The 23,238-nt window shown below is 35.6% G+C and overlaps 1 protein-coding gene across 18 annotated transcripts in view; it reads right to left on the bottom strand.

Annotated features, from left to right (window-relative positions):
* Positions 1-23,238, bottom strand: part of CAMK2D (calcium/calmodulin dependent protein kinase II delta) — a 301,491-nt gene that overhangs the window by 62,956 nt on the left and 215,297 nt on the right. For all 18 annotated transcript variants that reach the window (XM_038581789.1, XM_038581804.1, XM_038581805.1 and 15 more), the window contains exons 7-8: positions 13,759-13,861; positions 5,952-6,035 (exon numbers count right to left, since the gene is read on the bottom strand). In XM_038581789.1, the coding sequence (XP_038437717.1) occupies positions 5,952-6,035; positions 13,759-13,861 (187 nt within the window). The remainder of the gene's footprint in view (positions 1-5,951; positions 6,036-13,758; positions 13,862-23,238) is intronic.

Here is a 23,238-nt window from a genome sequence, read left to right as displayed (position 1 = left end):
ATACTTGCAATCAGCCACTTCTACAAGGAATCCTGGTTTCTTAGGTCGTAAACACTATGTAGAACCAATATCAGGTACTCCATAGGGATGTTCCATGGGAACTACAGATTTCTTCAACAAATAGAGAAATGGGAAGGGGAATGAGGAGAGGGAGAGAGAAAGAAGCAGGAACTACAAATTAAAAGAGACTTAAGAGATCAAACTAATAAATTGTGAGATAAGAGGGAAAATTAAAAAAAAATCCTTAAATGTTTGATGGTTTTAAGTAGTTATTATTATTTTAAATTTTGAAATATTGCTATTATTATTTTTTTAGTTTTGATATTATTGTCATTCTTTTAAAAGAACCCTTTTCTTTTAGAGATATACATTACAGTATGTATAAATATATTGATATTATGTTTGGATTTGACTAAAATAATCTTGGGGGGATCCCTGGGTGGCGCAGTGGTTTGGGACCTGCCTTTGGCCCAGGGCGCGATCCTGGAGACCTGGGATCGAATCCCACGTCGGCCTCCCGGTGCATGGAGCCTGCTTCTCCCTCTGCCTGTGTCTCTGCCTCTCTCTCTCTCTGTGTGTGACTATCATAAATAAATTTAAAAAAATAAAGTTAAAAAAATAAAATAAAATAATCTTGGGGATGAGGAATGAATAGGGTAGTATAGATGAAATAAGATTAGCCAAGAGTTCATTCTGTATATTTCTGTATGCTTTAAAATTTCTAAAACAGAAAGTTAAAAACTATTTTGACACAGTTTCATATAACATTTAAAAGTGGATAAAACTAGTTTTAACTGTCATATGTGCATATTTGTGCTTGAGTGGTGCCAGAGATATGTGATTAATAAGAGTTGAGAAGCACTGATTACTGATTAGGTAAAAAGATTACATTATCAAGAACATTCAAAAATGATTTTAATAAAAGCTAGAGTTAGAAACATGATTAAACCTATAATCACATTAATGATTAAAACATTTTAATGAGTGCTCTAATGGAAGGAGAAAAAAGCAATGTTGAGAAACTTTGAAAAGTCAGTGGGAAGTTAACAGAACAATCTAACAAGACATCCACTTAATACTCTCAGTAAATAAAGGACACACTATGAGTGGAGTTTGGAAATGCATAATTAACTATATGAGGAATAAGTATGGCTCTCTTTTATATTGTAATATCTTATGCAAAAAAAATCATACAATTCAAATAGGAAAAGTGTTTAACTCTGACCTACAGGGCCAATGATGGGTAGGACAAAGATCTAGAAGAAGGTCTAAGTCAGTAATATAGGAAGTTAGTCTTCAGATGATAGAAATTATGCCATATAGTAGGGGTGGCAAACTGGCAGTTCTTCCAACATCAGGCAGAAATGAATGCCTGAGTTTGCAGTGTGCATTGGGGAGAGTGGTAATCAGGGGAGAGCATGTGTCCATTATCTGACAGGCACAGTTGCTATTTAAGGACAAAAGCATCTTGTTATTAGTTCTTTTGCTTACTTTAGAGGGGCTAGAAACTGATAGTTTTACAAGTAATCTCTTGATAACAAATTATAAAGATAATAAATGTCAACACCTCCCAAAGTGAAAGGTCCGCCAATCTGGCCAAGACATCTATAAACCAACCTGTTTACAACCTCTGCTGTATGGTGTAAGAATCCTAAAATTTGCTGCCCTAAGGAAATTTGCAACTCCTAGGGTAATGCTGTTCAATGTTGGTGTGTATTAGGATAACCCAGTAAGCTTGATAAAATGCAAATTCTTGAGCCTCACCACAGAGAATCTTATTAAGTGATCCTCCAGTGCATCCCAGGAAGCTAAAATTTTGATTAGCACTCAGGTCACTTTGAAGCATGGGTCCATGGTCCACAGTTTGTAAATCATCAAGTTAGGGAAACCATAAATATTTTCTTAAGAAATCTAAGACCAGAGCAAGAAAATATTGGTAGAGGCTATAGTTGTGAGTAAAGCTCCATGGGTAGAAGACTAATGAGAATGTGGGTCATAAATGATGAAGACACAGAGACTTGTAATTGTGAAGTATACGTGTGATGGCCAAGTGTAAGGTAATCATAGAACTGGTAATCATAAGCAACAAATGTTGCCCAGTGTAAGGTAAGCATAGCAACAAATTTTACAGTAGGCTTGAGATTTCAAAACTGTCAATACTTTCTTTAAAAAGTGCTTGATGCTGACTTATCTCAGCTGAAATACATAAACAACCCCATAATCTCTAAGGAGAATGAGAACTGTTAGCAGATATATACTCTAAGGTCCAGTAATGACACAAATATTGAAGCTACAGTGTCCATGCAAGAAAAGAATATTTTCCATAATATTCCAAAGGCTCATCAGGTCATGATCATTCTGTGCTAGTCACTAATTTATTACCACTCATAATTGTTCTGATATCTAATTCAGTTAGAGACGTAGTTAAGACCAGGATATGTGTGTGTGTGTGTGTGTGTGTGTGTGTGTGTGTGTGTGTGTTGGATATGTTTAGATGGGCTTACATTTTTTGAATCAAGATGTAGAAGCAAGTTCTGTTAAAATCCAGTGATTCAGTGACATCTATAAACAACATCTGCTCATTCCATTGGTGAATTATGGAAACAGCTATATATGCAAGAAAGCCATCAAAATCAATTGGTTAATGGTACAAAACAGGGGTATATTCTTGCTTCATTAATGTCTATTATTTGATTTCTAGTAATGGACTAGTTACTTTAAAAGACTGAGTACAGATCAGACTACACTCTGTATGAGGTCTCGAAAACAAGGTAATGGTAGTAAGTACTTGAAATTTCTTATGTACCAGTTTTTGCATATTTCTAATAAAAATAATGTGCAGACTTCTTTTAGCCATTATACTAATAGTGTGCCTCACTCTGCTCCATGTCAACTGCTAAACAGATAATCTGCTGTAGTGAGTACTCACAGCTTAATTCACAGATTAGCTGCCATTCTGCTAAATGTCTTATTTTGCATTTGTTATCTGTGTAGTGTCATTTCCTACTATACTACGCAACGTCTAACCTTGAAAAAAGTATTCACTAGATTAGAGCCAGTGCTGATGGATGGCTAAAAAAGAGTTTCTCTCAAGATTGCCATAGCCTAAAGGTAATCAAATGATGTGTACATTACCTTGGTGGTTCTTAAATGGGAATGAGAAATGGTGGATCATCTTAGAAATAAAGAGAATTTAATGTAACTTCCATGTTACCTGAGTGAAATGAAAATAAAATAAAATGGTAAAACAACATTTCAAACTCACTCACTGCAGTGATCCAGAATGTAACAAAAGGCAGAAGATTTTATTATGATGTTTATGGAAGGTGGGGGGTCACTTCCCCCAAATATGTGATATTGGAATATCTAAGACAATTCTGTGGTTACCTTTGTGATCCCAAATACATTTCAAGGCACACTATTTTTAAAAATGTCACAATCTCTAAGGAAAATGGGAACTGTTAGGAAATATGGTCTAAATGGAGCATGGCTTGTCACAAAGGGATTTGGCTGTTTATAGAAAATTGTGGACAGAAAACAAAGGTAAGGATAGACTGAATAAAGTGAGGGTCGTCAGTTAAGCATCTGACTCTTGGTTTTGGCTCAGGTCATGATCTCATGGTCCTGAGCCGATGTCAGGCTCAGTGTGGAGACTGCTTGAGATTTTCCTTTTCTCTCTGCCTCTACCCCTGCTTTCTCTCTCTCTCTCTCTCTCTCTAAATAACTAACTAACTGAGCACAAAGTGAAAGGTGGCTCTGCCCATGGGAAAACTGAGGTTGAAATTTGTGAGATACCCTATGGCTCTAAGTTTCTAGAGTTATTATGAGATCTGTATGTGTGAATATATGTCTGCAGGTATACATGTACTATCTATCTACTACTTACTTACAGTTCTTAAGAATGGCATATAGCTTAGACAATAAGGAGGCAAGTAACTCTTCACCCATATTTTTTCCTTCTTCCAGCCAAGAGAGAGCTTCTACCCTGTAAGTTACCTCACATTTTACAGATGTGAAATCCTATTATTATAAAATATACATTATAAAAGGTTAGCTATACAAACAATACACCCAAACAAAAAATCCAGAAGCCAATTAGACTCAAATTTACCAAAGTAATATTAAAATTGAGTGTAGTATATTTAGTGAGTGTAAGACAGTGAGTCTAAACTCTGATGATGTCATAGATATTAAAAATGCAGCTGCCTATACTCAGTTCAGACCCACTAAAGCAGAAGACCCACTCAACCACTTCGCACACTGCCTCCTGCCTGTGAAGCAGGTGGGAGAGAGGAGGAGAAAGAGAGAAAGAAGAAAGGATGAAGAATAAAGGAGTTGGGAGGAGGTTAGAGGTAAAGTCTAATGAAGGCAACAAAGAAGCCTCTCAGTGCCTTGCCTCAGCTACTGACCAGTCTCTACCACACTAGCCTGCTGGTGTTTGGGGTCTGAGTGTAGCACACCAGCTACACTCCCCTCAATTGTATCCTCCATAAAACCCATCTATGTCTGCCTGTCTCTCAACACACTCTGCTACTTTTTAAATTCATCAGCAAAGAGAGGTCTGTGATGAGAGCTGATCATTGCAAGGGAAATATGTGAGTTATTTGCCATTAGCATTTAGATTTCAAGAAGGACATTCTGTGACAATGTTCTAACCCAAAGGCATAGAGTTCATGCTTAGAAGATATTCTCAGGCAGGCAGGAAGACGACATAGCTTGGGGTACACATAAAACATTACCCTTTAATTAATCCAACTTTTAGAGTAATAGCTGTTTGCATTTTAAATTTCTTTACAAACTATAAAATGCTTTTATTTGACCTCCATACAACTCTATGAGGGCAATATTTTCCTGTTTGACAGGTAAAGAAACCAACTCAGAGATACTAGAGATAGGGTTAGTAGGTGCAAAGCAAAGATCTGAATGCAGGCATTATGACTCCAGATACAGTGCTCCTCCCATAACTGCTTTCCTAGGAGTGGAGGTAAGTCTAAAGGCCCAGGATGCATTCAGTTTAAGATCAAACACCAAGTTGCTATTGCTAATAGGATAAAGCTGACAAGAAATATAGTGTGGTTACTGATAGGTTAGGGATAACTATTACTATGAAGTAGTGGTAATAAATTATTATTTTTTCACTAGAGCCAAATCTAAAAAGTTATTTTCGGAATCAAAAAAGTTTTCATTTTTGTTATCAACTCTTTCCGGGCTTACTGACAAACACCAAAGGCAATGGAGTCTGTTTGCAGCACACTAAAGCCAAACTATTTATAGACTTGTAGCGATGGCTGTTTCAGGAACCTAGAGGACTAGTTTGTGTCAGTAACACCAGTTGAAAAATATTTCAGTGCATCCTATAGTATCCCTTTTATTTCGGGTTTTCACCTATTTGCTGTATATGTTAACATAGAGAAATTCCATTTAAAAACTGGTGGGAATCCTCCACATTAAGTGTCTTTGAGCCTGCACAGGATTCTCATTTGATTGGAGTTGGTTGCTAAAGGCCTAATTCTGAGTTCAGTCCATAGGACAGACCAGTTTCAGCCTTTTCCAAGATCCACTTTTTCTCTCTTAATCCCTGCCAACCAAACATGTTGTGCAAACATGGCATCTGTTATAAGGACTGCCTGAATGAGGTGGCAGGACAACAGTATAAATGCATGGCCACTAGTGGAGATGCTCTGTGTCCCTGGTCTCAGTGGTTCCTGATACTGGAAGCACTAACATTGTCTGGGAACTTGCTAAAATTATAGATGCTCCCACTCTAGACCTCCTTAATCAGATGCAGTAATCTGTGCTTTAACCAGCCTTCCATGTGACCTGTTGTAGGCTGAAGTTTGAGAACTACTATTCTAAGCTGATTCTAGTGAGCATCAACTTCAAATTTAAAAAATACTATTTTTAATTATACTGGTATACTGCAAAATTTGCAAGGAAATATGATTCCTTACCACATGCCCACATATCCACTGGCTTTCCATAAGGATCTTTACGTAAAACTTCTGGAGAAAGATATCCGGGTGTGCCAGCAAAACCTAAGAAAAAAAGGTTAATGAGTCAGAGTTCATTTGACAAAACCAAGAAACAGGAAACTAAGGAAGAAAATATTTTTGGGGATTTTTGATCTGATGATATGCTTGTCAAGAGAAAACCAGGCCTAAAATAATGTACACTAGTTTCTCTCTATTGCAGTATCACACTAACCTGCTTTGTAGCTAATTAGAAAAAAAATGCATTTTTTCCCAGATATGAATGTTATTCTATTGTACCATACAGTCAGAATTTTTACTTAAGTCTACTTGGTTAGTTCTTATTCTCACTTACTTATGCAAGATTTGAAAATAAACCTTTGAAGGGGATCAGAACATACCACCCCAAAATATGTCACTGTGGCATAGTGATTATTTTTAGCTGAAGGCAACTGAGAATCAGCAGATGTATGACAGGCTCTTTAATCTTCTCCTTTTTACCTAAAAGTAGGGCATAAATTCTTGTGAAAAGGTGCCCTCCCTGTACCAGGAAGAAGGGAAAATTCCTGGCACAGGAGTTGGTGCCAAGATGGATCTATACAAACCAACCTTACTAAAATAACCTTGATCTTCCATTAGTGTCCTTATAGGTTTCCTTGTTATTTCCCCACAATTTAATACCCCCAGCCCTAACTAACTCCTTTTCTCTTTGTCTTGTCAAATCGCCACATTTTATCACTCTTTGTTAAAACGGGACAAGAGCTTCTAAGGCTGGCCTTTCTTTAGGTCTTCATTAATTTTCTAGAAAGGCCCCTGTGTGTATGTAAGAGTTAAAATATTAACATCAAAAGCACTGTATGCTTTTCTTCTGTTCATCAGTCTTTTGTCAGTTCAACTCACAGGCCCGAGCCACAGACCTAAGAGGGGAAAGAAAAAGTCTTTCCTTTCCTATATCTGAAAAGAAATAGGGAGAAATTTGAAGATAGGGTTAGAACTTCGTAAGAAATGATAGTTAACATGATACCGATATAATTTTGAGACACACCTATAAAACAAAAGGACAAAAAAACTAGATCCTAAGTAAATATTTTTCAAAGTGAGGTAGTCTATGGGGTGGTAATGGGGCTGAGTATTTGAAGAATTCACCAGGAGAAGAAATAAACCCTAAATATATCAAAGAGATCACTGTGTTCTAATAAATAGTCAGTGCGTACTTAAAACTGTCAACTAAAGAGAAGACTCAGGAACATCTGTATGAATCACTATTGAACAAGTATCAACTAGAATTTTAAGAGAGAGATGTGGTAAGAAAAAGAAAATGGTAAAATAAAAGTGGAACAAAAGTTTCACTATTGTATAAATCAATGTAAAGCATACTTTCTGATAAAGTATGCTTAAATAATAATCAATTTAGAGTTAGGACCTAGAGTGACATTTTTCTTATTTCTAAAAATAATAGCTTTCAAATAAAAATAGCTACTTTTAAAAAGATCCAAAATAACTATTTGCAAGTTTTATTTAAAGATACCCCCAAAATTGGAACCATTTCTTTAAAGGGATACGTAATCAGGAATTCCTCTGACCACAAATCACTGGAGAAGCTCATCATATATTTACTAGGATTGAAAGGGCTCAAGAAAGGAGCCTTTTCTTCCTATTTTCAAATTTATTAAGTACAAACAATGTGCAAAAAGGTATAAAAACAAGTGTGTGTGTGTTTGTGTGTGTCTGTGTGTGCAGAGAGAGAGAGAGAGAGAGAGAAAGTAGCATGGTTATTCCTCTGAACAAAATTATCTTAGAAAACGAGGCAAAGGATTGTGGATTTTATCCCTTCTACCCCTTTATTACTTTTCCTTTCCTTTCTTGTAGAGGAAGATGGAGTGGACAATGAGAAGGGATTCCAAAAAAAGACGCCTGTAAAGTAGTTTAAGCTTCACATGGACCATAGTGGATCCACCTCTATTCTTAAACTTTACTTAAAAGGAGCATTTGCCTCACAGGTGTGAGGTGAAAGAATTCCTGAGTAATCACGGTGGTTCCATTACCAAAGTTTGAAGATTACATCAAGGAGTGATGTGGAGTCAGCTAATTCCAAGGCAGGGATGGGCATAAGAGTCCTAAAGAGCTACTGGGTATGCCTCATCTGCTCTTATTCCAATGATCCCTTTCCAACTCCTCCCAAGATGAGACACAAAGGAACCCAATGAGAAACCAATGCCAAACTCCAGATTAAAGACCAAGTTCCTAGCCTACATTTTAAGACCCTGTATTACCTGGTTTCCCTTCATTCAACCAACATGATTTCTTTCTACTCTTGAGCATTTGACCTTATTAATCTTTTTAAGGTCTCTTGAAACAAATTTCTCATTCTTGCCATTGATGTTATTTTTTCTGTTCCTTAAAACCTCAATTTCTACTTTTACCTTTTCTTTAACAGAGAGTGGACTCTAAATTATTTCCATCTTAGAGATCTCCTTAGCTAACTACAATTCTCAGTGGTCCTTCCTCACTCTGAATTTCTACCACCCTTTTATATACAATCTATAACCTCCTACCTAGAATTAGTAAACTTTAATATAGGTATTAAATTTCTTAGAAGAATATATTTCCTAGAGGAGGAAATGTTAATGATACTTCATCTAGGTATAAAGATAAAGAAGAATTCATTAAGTGACTAAGAAATGAAAAGATAATTTTAAATGTAAATTATTACAAACCTTTTCTGGAGACTAAAATGTTAAGAAAACACCATCATGTTCATTCTTATTTAATATAATTATCATTTGAGCATCAGTGGGGTCCTTAGTCCTAAGACTATTGAAGCATATTTTAAATATATAAACATAAAAGAACTGTGTACTGTGCAATGTGTTCTCATGAATACCAAAATACTTAGGGTAAGACAGGAAAAGCCTTTTTTAGCAGGAGATTACTCATAAGAATCTCATTTATCATGATATATGCTATTAGCTGGGAAATTATGAGAGCTTGCCTTCTCTAGAGGTAGTATGTGCTTCTTAATCCGAAAAACCAAAAGGAATATCAGAACAGACCAAAATCAAAACATAATTACTTACTGTTGGGAATCCAAATAATTATAATGGGTATTCATTGCATTTTAAAAACACCAATATTTTTTTATATTTTATTTAAATTCAATTTGTCAACATATAACACTCAGTGCTCATCTCATCATGTGCCCTCCTTAATGCCCATCACCCAGTTACCCCAACCCCCCATCCACCTCCCCTTCTGAAACTCTTTGTTTTCCAGAGTTAGGAGTCTCTTATGGTTTGTCTTTCTCTTTAATTTTTCCCCACTCAGCTTCCCCCCTTCCCTTATGGACCCTTTCACTATTTCTTATATTCCACATATGAGTGAAACTATATGATAATTGTCTTTCTCTGACTTATTTCACTCAGCATAATACCCTCCAGTTTCATCCATGTCGAAGTAAATGGTAGGTATTCATTCTTTCTGATGGCTGAGTAATATTCTGTGAGAGTGTGTGTGTGTGTGTGTGTGTGTGAGCGTGTGTGTGTATATCACACCTTCTTTATCCATTCATCTGTCAAAGGACATCATGGCTCCTTCCACAGTTTGGCTATTGTGGGCATTGCTGCTGTGAACACTGAGGTGCAGGTGTCCCATCATTTCACTATCTCTGCATCTTTGGGGTAAATACCCAATAGTGAAATCATAAAACCCTCATTATTTTTAAAGAGACATAGTATTAATCAAGCAAAACAATTTTTCTATGAAGCAAGATGGTTATTCTTTTTTCTTAGCAGCAAAAAGGAACTAGAAATATACTGCAAATAGCACTTCTAATCCCACAGGAGAAATGGGCTATATTTGGATATTTCTCTTTGGTAAATTTTCTAGCCATCTTAAAACAAGTGTAATGATACAGGGTGTTACTTCTAGCTTTTTGGCTAGTAATCAAATAGAACAGGGCTAGGAAGACAGACAAAATTATCATGAGAAAAAGAAACATTAAGACTTACAAATGAGAATTAAAAAACACAATAAACAGCTTCTATAAGCTTTGTGTAGTTTTATTTTTCTTATCTGTAGTAGACTTCTTATATTTATTATAATAAAATTGAGCAAAAGCCTGAAATTCTGGCATTACACAAAATGAAAAAAGAGTTCTGCTCTTGTCTTAAAATTAAAATAACTTATTTTATTAAAAATAAAAAGGTTCCCCTCCCTATCACTGATAATACATTTTAAAAGATAAAATTAATCAGTCAAGGGGAATGGGCCTTAAGGAGAGCACTTGATGTAATTGAGCACTGAGTGTTACATGCAATTGATGAATCACTTAACTCTACCCCTGAAACTAATAATATACTATATGTTAACTAACTTTAATATTTTGAAGATTTATTATTTATTCATGAGAGACACAGAGAGAGAGGCAGAGACACAAGCAGAGGGAGAAGCAGGCTCCATGCAGGGAGCCCGATGTGGGACTCGATCCCAGGACTCCAGGATCATGCCCTGGGCCAAAGACAGGCGCCAAACCGCTGAGCCACCCAGGGATCCCCACTACTTTAATTTAAATTAAAAAATAATCAGTCAAATACATGACACTATTATGGTAGATAATACTGAATAAAAATCAAACCAAGTCATTCATACTAAAACAGGTATTTACTTTAAAATCTGTGATATATCTGGTAGTACACCCAGAAGATATATAGTTTACCACATGCCTCCTTTTCCTCAGGTGGGTTACCATGAGGATTCACTTGCATAGAATAAGCTGAAAAGAAGCTAAAGAAGAAAAGAAAAAGAAAAACTTGTGCATTCTCTTAAGCTTATAAAGTGATTTTTCTACATTTTTTGAAATGATGAATTTTCTTAGGACTTCTAATGCACCTCCTAAAAATCATTATTCTAATAGGGATCTTAGTAAGAACATAAGGGTTATAATATCACACTGAAAAAGAAATGGGGATTTTATTCTAATCTGTCATTCTTTCTCTGGAATCAAATCACTTTTAGAAATAAATGATTGCAATGTGAAATGTGTGTACACTTTTATTTAAATGCTATTGCTAAAAAAATAAAAAATAAAAATAAATTAAAAAAATAAATGCTATTGCTTTTGCTAATTTGATATTGGGTTTTTTACTGATTGATTTGCTCAACAAGTTTCACTGAACAGGCAAAGAACTGTGACATTGTGCTTCATGCCAAGATGGTTTTGAAAACGTATTCAACATCTTTCGTAGCCCAGGGAATACCTATGGATTCATAATGGTCTTGCGAAGAAGTGTTTATTATCACTGCTTACAAAGAGGACATGTACTCACAGAGTTAAAGTGACTTGCCCAATACTATATATCTATTAAGAATCAGACCCAGGATATGAGCTTGGGTATTCTAATTCAAAAAGCAGAATTTTTTTTCTACTACACACAATCCTGCCCTCAAACAGCTTGTGATCTAAAACAGGAGATAAAACACAGAGCTCAAAAACAGGGGAGATTTAAGGTGCTCAATTATATCAGTCTTCTAAGTATGAAGCCAAGTTGCCGATGTTAATTTGCAGCATTAGCTGCAAAGCTTGTCTTGTTCCTAACATCTTATCATCACCTTACACCCAGTTCTGGCAATTATATCCCTAGCCTAAATCCCTGTTTTAGTGTCCTGCTTCATACCCTGAATTTTGTGAAGCAGATGAGACTAGATGTGACTAGAGTTCAACCTCTGGGTCTTTGATTTCTTCTACACAGACCTCCTTAGAGCTCAGAGTCACTGTCTGTTCTGCAAGTTATCTGGAATTTGCTTGCTCTTGTACTCCTTGGCTCAAGCTGTCATCATGCATAATTTGAACTACTGTATTAGCCTAACTGGTTCCCTGCCTTGAGAGTAAGTATCCTTAACACACTCTCCACATTGTTACCCACAAAATCATTATATAACAAACCTAATTATGTCCTTCCCTACTTAAAATTTTTCACAGGATTCTTGAAACTTCTAGGATAAAAGCCAAATCCTTCCAAAGCACACAAAATCCTTTCCCACCTAATTATCTACCATTTATCCCAGTATACTTTATACTTTAGCTATATCAAACTTCTTGTTATTCCTTAAATAGAAACACGTTTCACGCCTCTGAGATTTTGCATGTGCTGATCCTTCTGTCTGGCCTTCATCTCCTTACATGTTAGTGAACAAACTCTCATTTACCCATTAGGGAAACAAGCACTATCCCAATCACCAAAACTTTCCCCAGAGGCAGAATTTCATACTTCTTCTCTTGTGTTCCAGAGCACCTTCACATGTGCCTCTGTTAAGATGCTCCCACATTGCACAGTAAATAGTCATTGTCAGCATCTTGAGGGGCAGACCTCCTGCTTAATATAAGCACCCCCTTTAATTACTCTGCCCATCTCTGTGATAGCCTGTTACTTACTGGGGGACTCCAACTTCAAGTCACCATATACTCTTTATCTCTGTCAACCGTGCTCTTACCCAGGATACAAAGATGCCTCTGAACCTCCAATTTACAGTACTTATTCTAAGCCCTAACTTCTTTCAGTTTGCAATTAATATGAACAAGCTTACTCATATGTCAAAATATGACAAACCAAATGCCAAGTTTGGAGATACTTAATTCATTTGGTGGGTAAAGAGAGACTTAATGTAAGCAGTGGTATTAAGCTTAGGAGGAATCATGGACAAGGCCAACAGTAAGATACTACTGAGATAGGACAGGAAGCAGAAAATGAGGTCCTAAATTAAGCTGCCTATAGACAAGATGGGAGAAGGCTGTCACATCATCCAGGCTCATTTACTAGCTGGGACAGATTAGAGACAATGGTGAACCCTGGGGACTCTGTGCACACCTTAAATTTAGGCAAACAAAGAAAGTCTTTGCATATAAAATGAAATGAGTAATTATATTTTGGGTGCTTTTTCTATTTGCAGTTGTTGTTCACAGGAAAAGCAATCAGAAACAAAGAGCATTTAAAAAACGATCTAACCTCAATACACTGAAAGTCAAAAAAGAAGTAAGATCGAGGCTTGAGGAGAGGTTATATTTTGGGAGATTACACGAAGAAAAATGGGTCAGTACTGGGAAATGGCAAAAACAGAGGCAAACACACACACAAAACCAGTGAATAAAATAACCTAACAGGATAAATACTGAGACAATACACAAGCCTGGTTAGAAATGCTCTAATTTAAACTTAGAGTTAATTTTTTCCTTCATTGTAAAGAAACAGAAATTTCATCATACAGAAATTTCAAAATTATCAGAATTTTAGAGCAGAAACCAGCAGTTTGAAGAAATAGAAGATAATTAAGATGAACACACACATATAAACACTATTATATTTTTAAAACTTTAATTTGTTAACCACAAAATATGTGGAAATATTATATTTCCTGAGTATCTACTATTTACACAGCAGTTTTTGGCATCCGGTAAGGTTCTATGTAAACAATCACTTTTCTCCCAAATAAAAAGTGACCTTCTAACATTGCAAACCTCCCTATTAATTCTTAGTGTAAGAACTATTTTCTCACTCATTTTTTTAAGGAAAAGTCTACATATTACTACTCTTGTATTAATATTTTCTCTTAAATTATTTCTAGATAATATATACCTTTTAATGTCAGTAAAATTAAGTGCCTATAAAGGTCTAATATCTTCAGTTTAGTCAGGTTGTTGTTAGAAGGAACATTTCTGTCTTATTTTGGCTGGGAAGTGGGTTATGATCAGGCAGAAGAGAATGAACAGCATGAAATAGAGAGAGGCCCTACTCACCAAACCACGCCTGCTGGTCTCCTTGAACTTCTATGGCTAAGCCAAAGTCTGCCAGTTTCACAGCTGCTCCCTTGGATTTGCTAGCTAAAAGCAAATTCTCAGGCTTTATTTAGAAAGAAAAAATAGAGACTGAAGTGAGAACCTATTTTAAGAGACTACTCAAAACTAACAACATTTTGTAAGATTGGGGCGGGGGGGGGGGGGGAGTCATGCACTGTCCTCTCTCCTGGAGACTGTCATTCCTAAATCCCAGGGAAAATATGGTTAGAAAAATGATTACAAATTATCATGTGTACAGGCTTCAGACAGATGCATAAAAGTATTGGAGAGATACTGGGAAGAAGAAAGAATACACTTGGGGAGAGATCAAATGAACGGAAGCACCTGTCTTGACCTGCTCACATGCTTCCAAGGGCTGGTGAGGTCCAGACTTGGCCATGGACATTGACTTAGAAGCCTAATAGAGCACAGACATTTTCAGCAGAAGGAAACTTGGCAAAATGATAACAAGAGTTGGACCAATCTACAGACATTTGGCAAATGAAACTGTGCAAATTAAATCCTAGTTGACTTCAAGAGTTTGGACCCAAATGTAGTGATTTTGATTTCTCAATGTTTCCAAACAATTTCTGTACAAATTTTGGAGTCTTATTCTGAATTATGTAATAATTGCTGTCTTTAAGAATCTGTTTATTCTTAAAGGCAGTAAGACTGTACTACTATTTGCCAAATGTTATAGTTAGCTTTTTTCCTTATAAGCCAGTTTTTAAAAACATAATTTATATGCCTACAAAGTGTGATTCAAAGCATTCCTTATACATTTGTTCTCATATCTTGGAATACTATAAGAAAGATACATTTTTATTTTCTTGGTTATTTATCATTATTCAAGGACTGACAATTCAGTCTTGGAATAAGGCTGTGTTTATATCACTGTTTCCCAACCAGGCCATCGAGACACACTGGAACTTTGAAAATAGGCACCAGAGCAAAGTCTTGAATTTCCCTGATCCACCTCTGTGAATTTTAGCCTTAATTAAGGGAGAAGACCATCAGAAAGAGGAGGCTGAGTAATACATACAGTGAAGTCTACCATCCCCAGGTATCTGGTATCTGGTATATAGCTGGATTGGTACATTCATATGTGGGAGAGTAGTTCAACATCTTCTTCCACTGGGTAAACCCCAGCAAATTTAGAGGTGTGCCTCAGACTGAAAAAAGTTGGGAAATAATGGAATCTACAAGTGCCAAAACAATTGTCTGGAAATTTAAATATTCAGGTCATTCAAATTGGTTCTGCTTATGTGTTGGCAAACTAATTCAATATTTTTTGGCATGAAATAGCTACTTTTTTTCTTACTGAATTAAGCAATTCAGTTGGTTGTTTTGACCTTGCATAAACACAGCCTAAACCAATATCTAATTTATTAATTAAGCCAGCCATGCAAATTAGCAAAGACTCATAACCAGAACTTGAAAAAATTAGGTTAAGTCTATAAGAAATAAGAGTATAGGCAAGTAAGTTTTAATCAAGTACCATACTTCTTCAGGCTATTGCTGTTCACTGCCATCAGATTCATCACTATTATGACAATTGGTAACTGTAAGGAAAACTTTGTAATTTCTTAGGGCTGATAGGGTTTTTAAATTATCTCAACACTAAGTACATGATAATTTGGACACTGGGATGAAGATGTCTCAAGAATATGAAAGATCTCCATGCTGAAATAACTTTTAGTAAAAACTTAACATTCAAAATTACTTGGAACTCTAGTTATCTATTAATGTAATACAGTACCTAACCATATTATGTTACTAATACTTGACATTTTATTCTCACAACTAAAATTTGTAGCCTACTACATTCATGCATTTTCTAATTTAATCACAAAGTGATTTGAAGCTATTAATTTATGAAATAAATGACTTGGAAAAAAACCACTCGAACTGTAAGCAATAGTTTAATTCTTTGTAACCTTCACATTCAAAAGCACTGAGATATCTGAGATCTCTGCTAACACACATCTGTCCTATTTTGTCAACCACAGATTCATTCAAGGAAAGAGTTCCAATCCCTTTAGAAGTCAATCATTTTAGGTCTTTTAAATCAAGTGGTACTGAAGGTTCTTGAGCAAATGCCAGTGCCAACAGTGAATAAACTTTTAAAATATTTAATGTGTTTTTATTCTTATCACTAGATCAAATAAGTTTCTGCACAGTGCTGTGTGCATTATGCCCTTACACACCAAGTATCTGCCAATTCAGAAGAAATGTAACACCTTAGAGTTTTATCATGCATGGCCTCTGAATGACTTGGACAAATATTCATACCTAGAGATGACCTAGAAGACCTCTCTATGGGGCCTTGTGAGTCATCCAGGGAAATAATCCCTCTGGATCAGTGTTTTACCTTATACCCATGAAGACTGTTCAGCTGCAGTTATGTACAGGAAAAGGCAGGGTTCTTTCAAGGTTATTGTGTAGATTTAAAAATTAACAGCACTAAAATGGCTTCATGTTTTTACATATTTTTAAGCAAACCTAAAATATAGAATTATGGAATGTAAACTGAAAAATTAAGATGTTTACTGACTTTATTAAAGGATTATTTGCTTTATAAAATGTTTCATCACAAGATTGTTTCTAATGGCCAGCTGCAAGGAAACATTAGAAATAGCACACAATTTTGATTTATATACGACCCTTTGGAATATATTCAAAATTTGAATTATCCTATTATATTTTACCACTTATATAGTATCCAACTTAAATTTGTGTTGCACTATGAAAGCTCATTGGCATGTAGGTTAGTTCAAATTTTGAACACCTATAGAAAAGAAGATAATTTGTGACTGTATTTAACAAAAGCTGAAATAGTAGAATCTTTCAGCTAATTAGTGGCTGCTTCCTTAAAAAGGATCACCGCTATTATCTGCTACTATTCAAGTATTTTTATTTTCTAAAGCAAATGAGAAAGGTAAAATCAGAAACAATGCTCTTCCAGTGTACAGCTGAACATGAGAGAAATTGGCAACACAATGCTCTAGGAAAAAGATGGAGAGATAGGTTTATGTCCTGGGACTGACTGTTATTAACTGTTATTGACTATGGGTAACTCATAGACTCTTGGAGCGAATTAGTTCCTTCATCTCTCAAACAAACATGTATTTCATCACAGTATACATAAAAGTATAAAATCTCACTGGATTTTATCATAAGAGCTCTGTACTCTGTATGGAACAATATACACATTAGTGATTATTACACTCCAGTGCAGCTGGCCATGTCTATGTGCACGATACAGAATATTCACAATGAATGTTCATAACTTGAGGGATGTCTATATTCTTAAATTTAACTCAGTCTATTATGCTAATCTTTATGTATTGAGATTATCTCTAAATTCCTATAATGAATCACTTTTTAGGTTGGCTTTTAAATAGATTCTACTGACATTCTCACACACAGGTTCCTTCCCCACCCAATTGCTTTCTAATGATGCAGGATTTTCCATGACATCTGGTCTTAGTGTCAACAACCATTTATAGCATATCAGCTGTAATGAGCAGCAACTGTTGGCAAGTTTTGTTCTGTACTTCCATATGGATGCAATGGCAACATCTTTCATTGTGATTTGAGATTTTCTGGAATCTGTTCAAATATCTCAAAGTACCTAGGAAACTTGCTGGGTCACTTTTAGGGACTGGAACTGACTTGGGAGATAAAATAACTCAAACCCCTCAATCTCCAAATGAAGTAGGGAGATCCAAAAAAGATGGAGGATTTTGAAGCCAGATTTCTTGATTTCTTCTTTTAAAGATGTAATACTGAGGAAACTCATCCAATGGCATAAAAATGGGTCATTTTCAAAGATAGTTCACTCAGTAGATGGTTGCAAAAGAATATGAAATACTTAAAAGTATTTATTACCCATATCCAAATCAAACAAGAGGGGAAACTTATGAAACACGAGCCATAGTTTCAATCTTCTCAAAAGTCTCCCAAACACATGAGAATTCTTAGTGTGATCTTTATTAAGTAACTGATTTGGCAAAGGTGATGATCATCTTCAGCATTCGTCATATCACAGATTTATCCATGTACATATGTGATCATCTAGCCAACAAAACTCAAACATTACAAATTTTTATGTGTAGTGAAATGTGTTTTACTTTATAGTTTTTCTTCTTGAATATCATAAAATAGCTAGTTATTAATTTTATTCCTATTAATTAATTTTTTTAAAAATTTATGATAGGCACACAGTGAGAGAGAGAGAGGCAGAGACACAGGCAGAGGGAGAAGCAGGCTCCATGCACTGGGAGCCCGACGTGGGACTCGATCCCGGGTCTCCAGGATCGCGCCCTGGGCCAAAGGCAGGCGCCAAACTGCTGCGCCACCCAGGGATCCCCTATTAATTAATTCTTAAGTTTCTCTGGATATTACTTTTTAAGAGTTGAAATTATCTAGTATTAATTTTTTCAACATAAAGTTAAGCATTCTGTGCTTTGTTGTGTTTTTAGTCACTTTTCCTTTGCCAAAGAACGTGTGAACGAAGCTCCTAGAAATAATCTAAGTCAAAGTTTGCATGGATTGAAAAGCTTGAATATCAAGCTCCTCGTGCACATGGTAGAAGCTCTTCTGAATACACAGTACAAGTGACTTTTGCTTTTATTTTTATATGGAATGAATACTTGAATTTATGCACTTAGCACAGGGAGCTGATGCACTGTGCTGTAAGTCTGGTTGGGAAGAATGACTTCTACCACTATGCATATATGGGTAAGTTCTTAAGAATCATCTGTTCTCCATTACTATTTTTTTTATTGACTTCTACACTATTAGCACATAGACTGAAATCAGCAGAGTGGAGTACAACCACAGTGGGACTGACAATTACCTAACTGTTTCTCTAAGGCCTGACACACAGCAGTCAGGTTCAATAAACAAACACAATAATGATCAATGAATTATGGAATTTATCACTTACATAGTTTGTGTCTAAAACACCTAGACATACATTATACATAGTTCTTTAAACTTTTATCTAAGTATACTTCTGAGAGAAGTGGAATAATCGCAATTTTATGATTATTCAAAGTGTAGATTCACAATTTGATTTATGTACTACTAAAGAGGATTTACTGAATGCATGTCGTATTCCCCTAGAAAATTAATTTTTCTTTTCTGATCTTAAATTTTATTCCTCTAAAATAGTCTTTAAACTCCTCCATCTCCAAAATTATCATCTCCATCAAAATCTATTCTCCTTCCCTCTTGCTGCCCTCTCCCTTCCATTCATCTCTCCCTCTCTCTCTCTCATAACCATCCATTGATCTAATGACTTTTCCATTAAATAAAATTGTTTTTCAGGAGAGTTAGAATAAAAAAAAAGCAGCATTCTCTGCTGAGGCAATTTACAGGTGTTGGTATGTGACTAAAAGGTTATTGTATGTATGAAGCTTCCTATTCATCTAGATGCTGTTCATAAAGTAGTTTGGTAACCATTTCTGATGAACCTTGAAGAAATCTTACTATATTGTGTGAAATATGTTATATGATAAAGCAGAACTGTCTTCTTTGACTAACTTCTGTTACTGGATTTACACAAATTGTATTCTTCAGGCTGTTAAATGAAAGAACACATCTGATTTGATATCCTCTATTTCCCATGACCTCAAGAGTTGTCACTTTTTAAGGCAATCTCTCTTTCACCTAATATATTTTTGGATGAAGTATTCATCTAACATCTTTCCTTATTTCTGTGAGGAACTGCATTGATACATATTTTAAAATGATCTATAATTCAGTGGCCTAGATTTTGTCCACACAAGGTTTATGCTTCTTTTGCTCTGTAATTTATGTCACAGCTCTGACAGTGCCTCAGTAGGTGCTCAAGTTATGTTTGAAGAATGTTTGTTCCTTTCTTTTTATACCTGAATTTTCAATGATTAGTTCACAAACACTCAACACTGAGTTACAGTAATTTACTCTTTATAAACAATCTATTTTTAGGCAGTCCAGACTGATTATCTTGATGTGGCCTAAATCAAATGTGGCAAATGAATTTCGTTCTTTTCTATGTCTCATTTTCCAAAGGCTGTGACCAATGCCACTTTACTGATTTCCTAAATAAGAAATTTTTACTTTGGACACCAATCTATAACAGATGTGTTGCCTCTCAACTCCATATTATATCTTAAGTATAACTTAAACTTAATCTCTTTCCTAATGATACAGATTTTGTACAGCTCTGGAAGATCCATAAGCAGGATCATTTTAATCATTTGACTCACTAAACTTAGAACCATTTCCCAATTCTTAATGTTGCTGGCAAAATTACTTTCTCATTGTTTGACCTAATTTTTGGCCTCTATAAAGTTTTCAATTTATCCAATTAATGAATTGAGAAGTGGTTAACAATTAAGTGTGCAGACTCTGGAACCAAAATGCTTGGACACAAATCATAACTTACTAGCTGAGCGACCATGAACAAGTTCATTCATCCATGGTTGCTAAATCCCTCCTCATGCAACAAGGGGGAGAGATCAAAGTGCCTTCCTCATAAAGCTATTGTTAAGATTCATATGATAACACAGTACAGGGTACATGGTAACTGCCTGATAAATGGCAGCTATAATCATTTTTATTACTAACATCCTGTCTTGATCCAAATCCTCCCAAAGACAAGAGTCATATTCCTGAACTATAGTACTATAATTATGTCACCACTGCTAGATACTCCTTAATACTGCTTGGATCTGACACTGGATGCACCTTAGACGGAAGGTTTGTGTATCCACTACATACTGTCTGGTTGTGACTGATGTGCTTCCTTAATGCTAATATCCCACCACACGGAGCCTTCTCCTATTGTTTGTTTCTGGGACATCCTCCAATTGTCTGCTATGCCTCAGCCTTGTCTCTAGGTTCTTATAATTTTCCATCTGGTGGATTCTACTGCCTAATAAGCTCCCAAGAGTGGCAGTTACTCAAATAATGATCTTAAAGCTATCACTGTCTCAAAGAGTGATACTTATCCTCTTTATTCAATATTAATTAACATAAACAAAAGTCTATGTTATTTAATAACGCCTTTTATTTTTTTTAAGATTTTATTTATTTATTCATGAGAGACACAGAGAGAGAGGCAGAGACACAGGCAGAGGGAGAAGCAGGCTCCATACAGGGAGCCCGATGTGGGACTTGATCCCTGGACTCCAGGATCATGCCCTGAGCCGAAGGCAGGCACTCAACCGCTGAGCCACCCAGGTGTCCCAGTAAAGCCTTTTATATAATAAATGTGCTTCTGATTGAACTTCCTGCATTCCTAAATTGAAAGTATATGTCACAGGTATTTACTAGGTATAAAGTCCTATATTAGAGACTGTGAAGTAATACAGTATTATAGGTAGGTATTGTATAGTTATACAGCTATTGTTCTAGCAGAGGCTTACAAATTGTACAACATTCATATGCTTGTAGGTGCATTTAATAATGATAAAGAACATAATGTTTTCTGTGTTTTTCTCACTGATATGCATAAATTAAACTGTGCATCAAACATTTGTATTATATATAAATTAATGTATGAATCAAGATATGAAACTAAATATATGACCTAAGAATAATAGGGGCAAATTTTTTTTTAATAGGGGCAAATTTTTGTTTAAAGCTTGGTAATAAGAAATTTTTCCAATCTTTTTCATTTTAATACACTGGTGAATATGCTATTATAAGTAGTATACTTATCAAATAAAGTACATGTGTGGGTATAAAGAAACATACCACAAAGCCAGGGATTTAGCACCCTCCGGGTGTGTGTAAATTATCTCTAACATACTCTCTTAGTATGTTATGAAATGGCCTACTGAAACATACACCAAAAACTAGACTCAAGTCTATTCCAGTCAGCAATTTGAGAGAAACCAAGAGAATTATAAAAATCTTAACAAGCTCTACCCAAAGTTCATCCCCATCCTCTCCTAAAATCAGAATAAGGATAGAGAACAAAAATACTTTTATCCCTTGAAAGAAATCTAATGGGTGAGGCAGCAGGTTATTTCTTTTGGTAGTAAGCCTCCCTAAAAGTCATCTGCCTGAGTTTTTAATTCGTCAATTTAGCTCATATGTCAGAAAATAGGTTTTCTTTTCAGCCCATATCCTAGGCCCACTGCCATCTCTGATTAAAGTTCTAGTCTTTGAGGAACTTAGTTGAGTTTGAACTCATCATGCCCCCACAATATATATTTTGAAGATCATGTAAGAGAATTCATATTTTTCATCCCTGGGTTTTAGAGTATGCTTATATAGTATGGAGCAAAATATTTCAATGATAAATTTATTAAATAGAATATGTAATAAAATAGCATAAATAAATACATATGCCCATATATTTTTACTTTCTTTTTTTTTTTTTAAGATTGTATTTATTCATTCATGAGAGACACACAGAGAGGCAGAGACACAGGCAGAGGGAGAAGCAAGCTCCTCACAGGGAGCCCAATGCAAGACTCGATCTCAGCACTCAGGATCATGCCCTGAGCCAAAGGCAGATGCTCAACCACTGAACCACCAGGTGCCACCATGTATTTTCACTTAAAAAGGGAAGTAGTACTGTGAGTTCTAAGAATTAACAAAAAGGGTTGGTCTCTCCCTCTCCCTCTCTCTCTCTCTCTCTCTCTCTCTGTGGCTGGTAAGGAATTCTTGAGGTGCCTGCCAAAGATATGAATTTTCAAAGGAACCTATTGTTTTTCCTTAATCATGATGGGTACACTTGGTAAAGTGTTAGCAGATGTAGAGTCCTGTCTTGGCTCTCAAAAAAAAAAAAAAAAAAAAAAAAAGGAAAAAAGGAGAAAGGAAGGAAGGAAAGAAAAGAAAAGAAAATGCCATTAACCATAACTTTGGTTATGGTTCACATTTAAAGATCTAAGACTCAAACTGAAATCAGAGGAATATTCCAGAAACCTAAGGCAATGCTTTGCTTATAAATCACATCTTCAAATAACTTGTTGTGGATCCTTAGAGATATATTCTACTAGAGCATACTAAATGATGGAAACTACAGATTTATCACAACTAGAGAAGTCCGCACATGAGAAACCACCCCAGGTCCTCCCACTAAACATATACAGCTGGAGACATTCTAAATTATTTTTCTGCCTTTGTACTAATGCTTGTATATGGATGAGGCTTGAAACAAAGAATGACAACTACATAGTGCTCACATTTGCTATTTTGCCCACTCAGTGGTTTCATTTAAGTTTCTAGGCCTTCACTAGATCTCTGAAATTCCATAAGTGAAACTAGAGTCTTGGGAGAAGGGGCCAGAAAATGAATGAAAGAATAGTCTCCTTCTGAACTATTTAATTTCTAAATGATCTAAACACTTCTCATTCGCAGTGATATCAGAAACTGAGTGGAGTCTTAAAAGTATTAGTCAATATATGTTACATAATTATTATTTTATGATAAAATTTT

This window comes from Canis lupus, chromosome 32 (genome assembly GCF_011100685.1).
Source record: "Canis lupus familiaris isolate Mischka breed German Shepherd chromosome 32, alternate assembly UU_Cfam_GSD_1.0, whole genome shotgun sequence".
Taxonomy (NCBI): Eukaryota; Metazoa; Chordata; class Mammalia; order Carnivora; family Canidae; genus Canis; species Canis lupus.
This window is presented reverse-complemented; position numbering and strand designations above follow the sequence as displayed.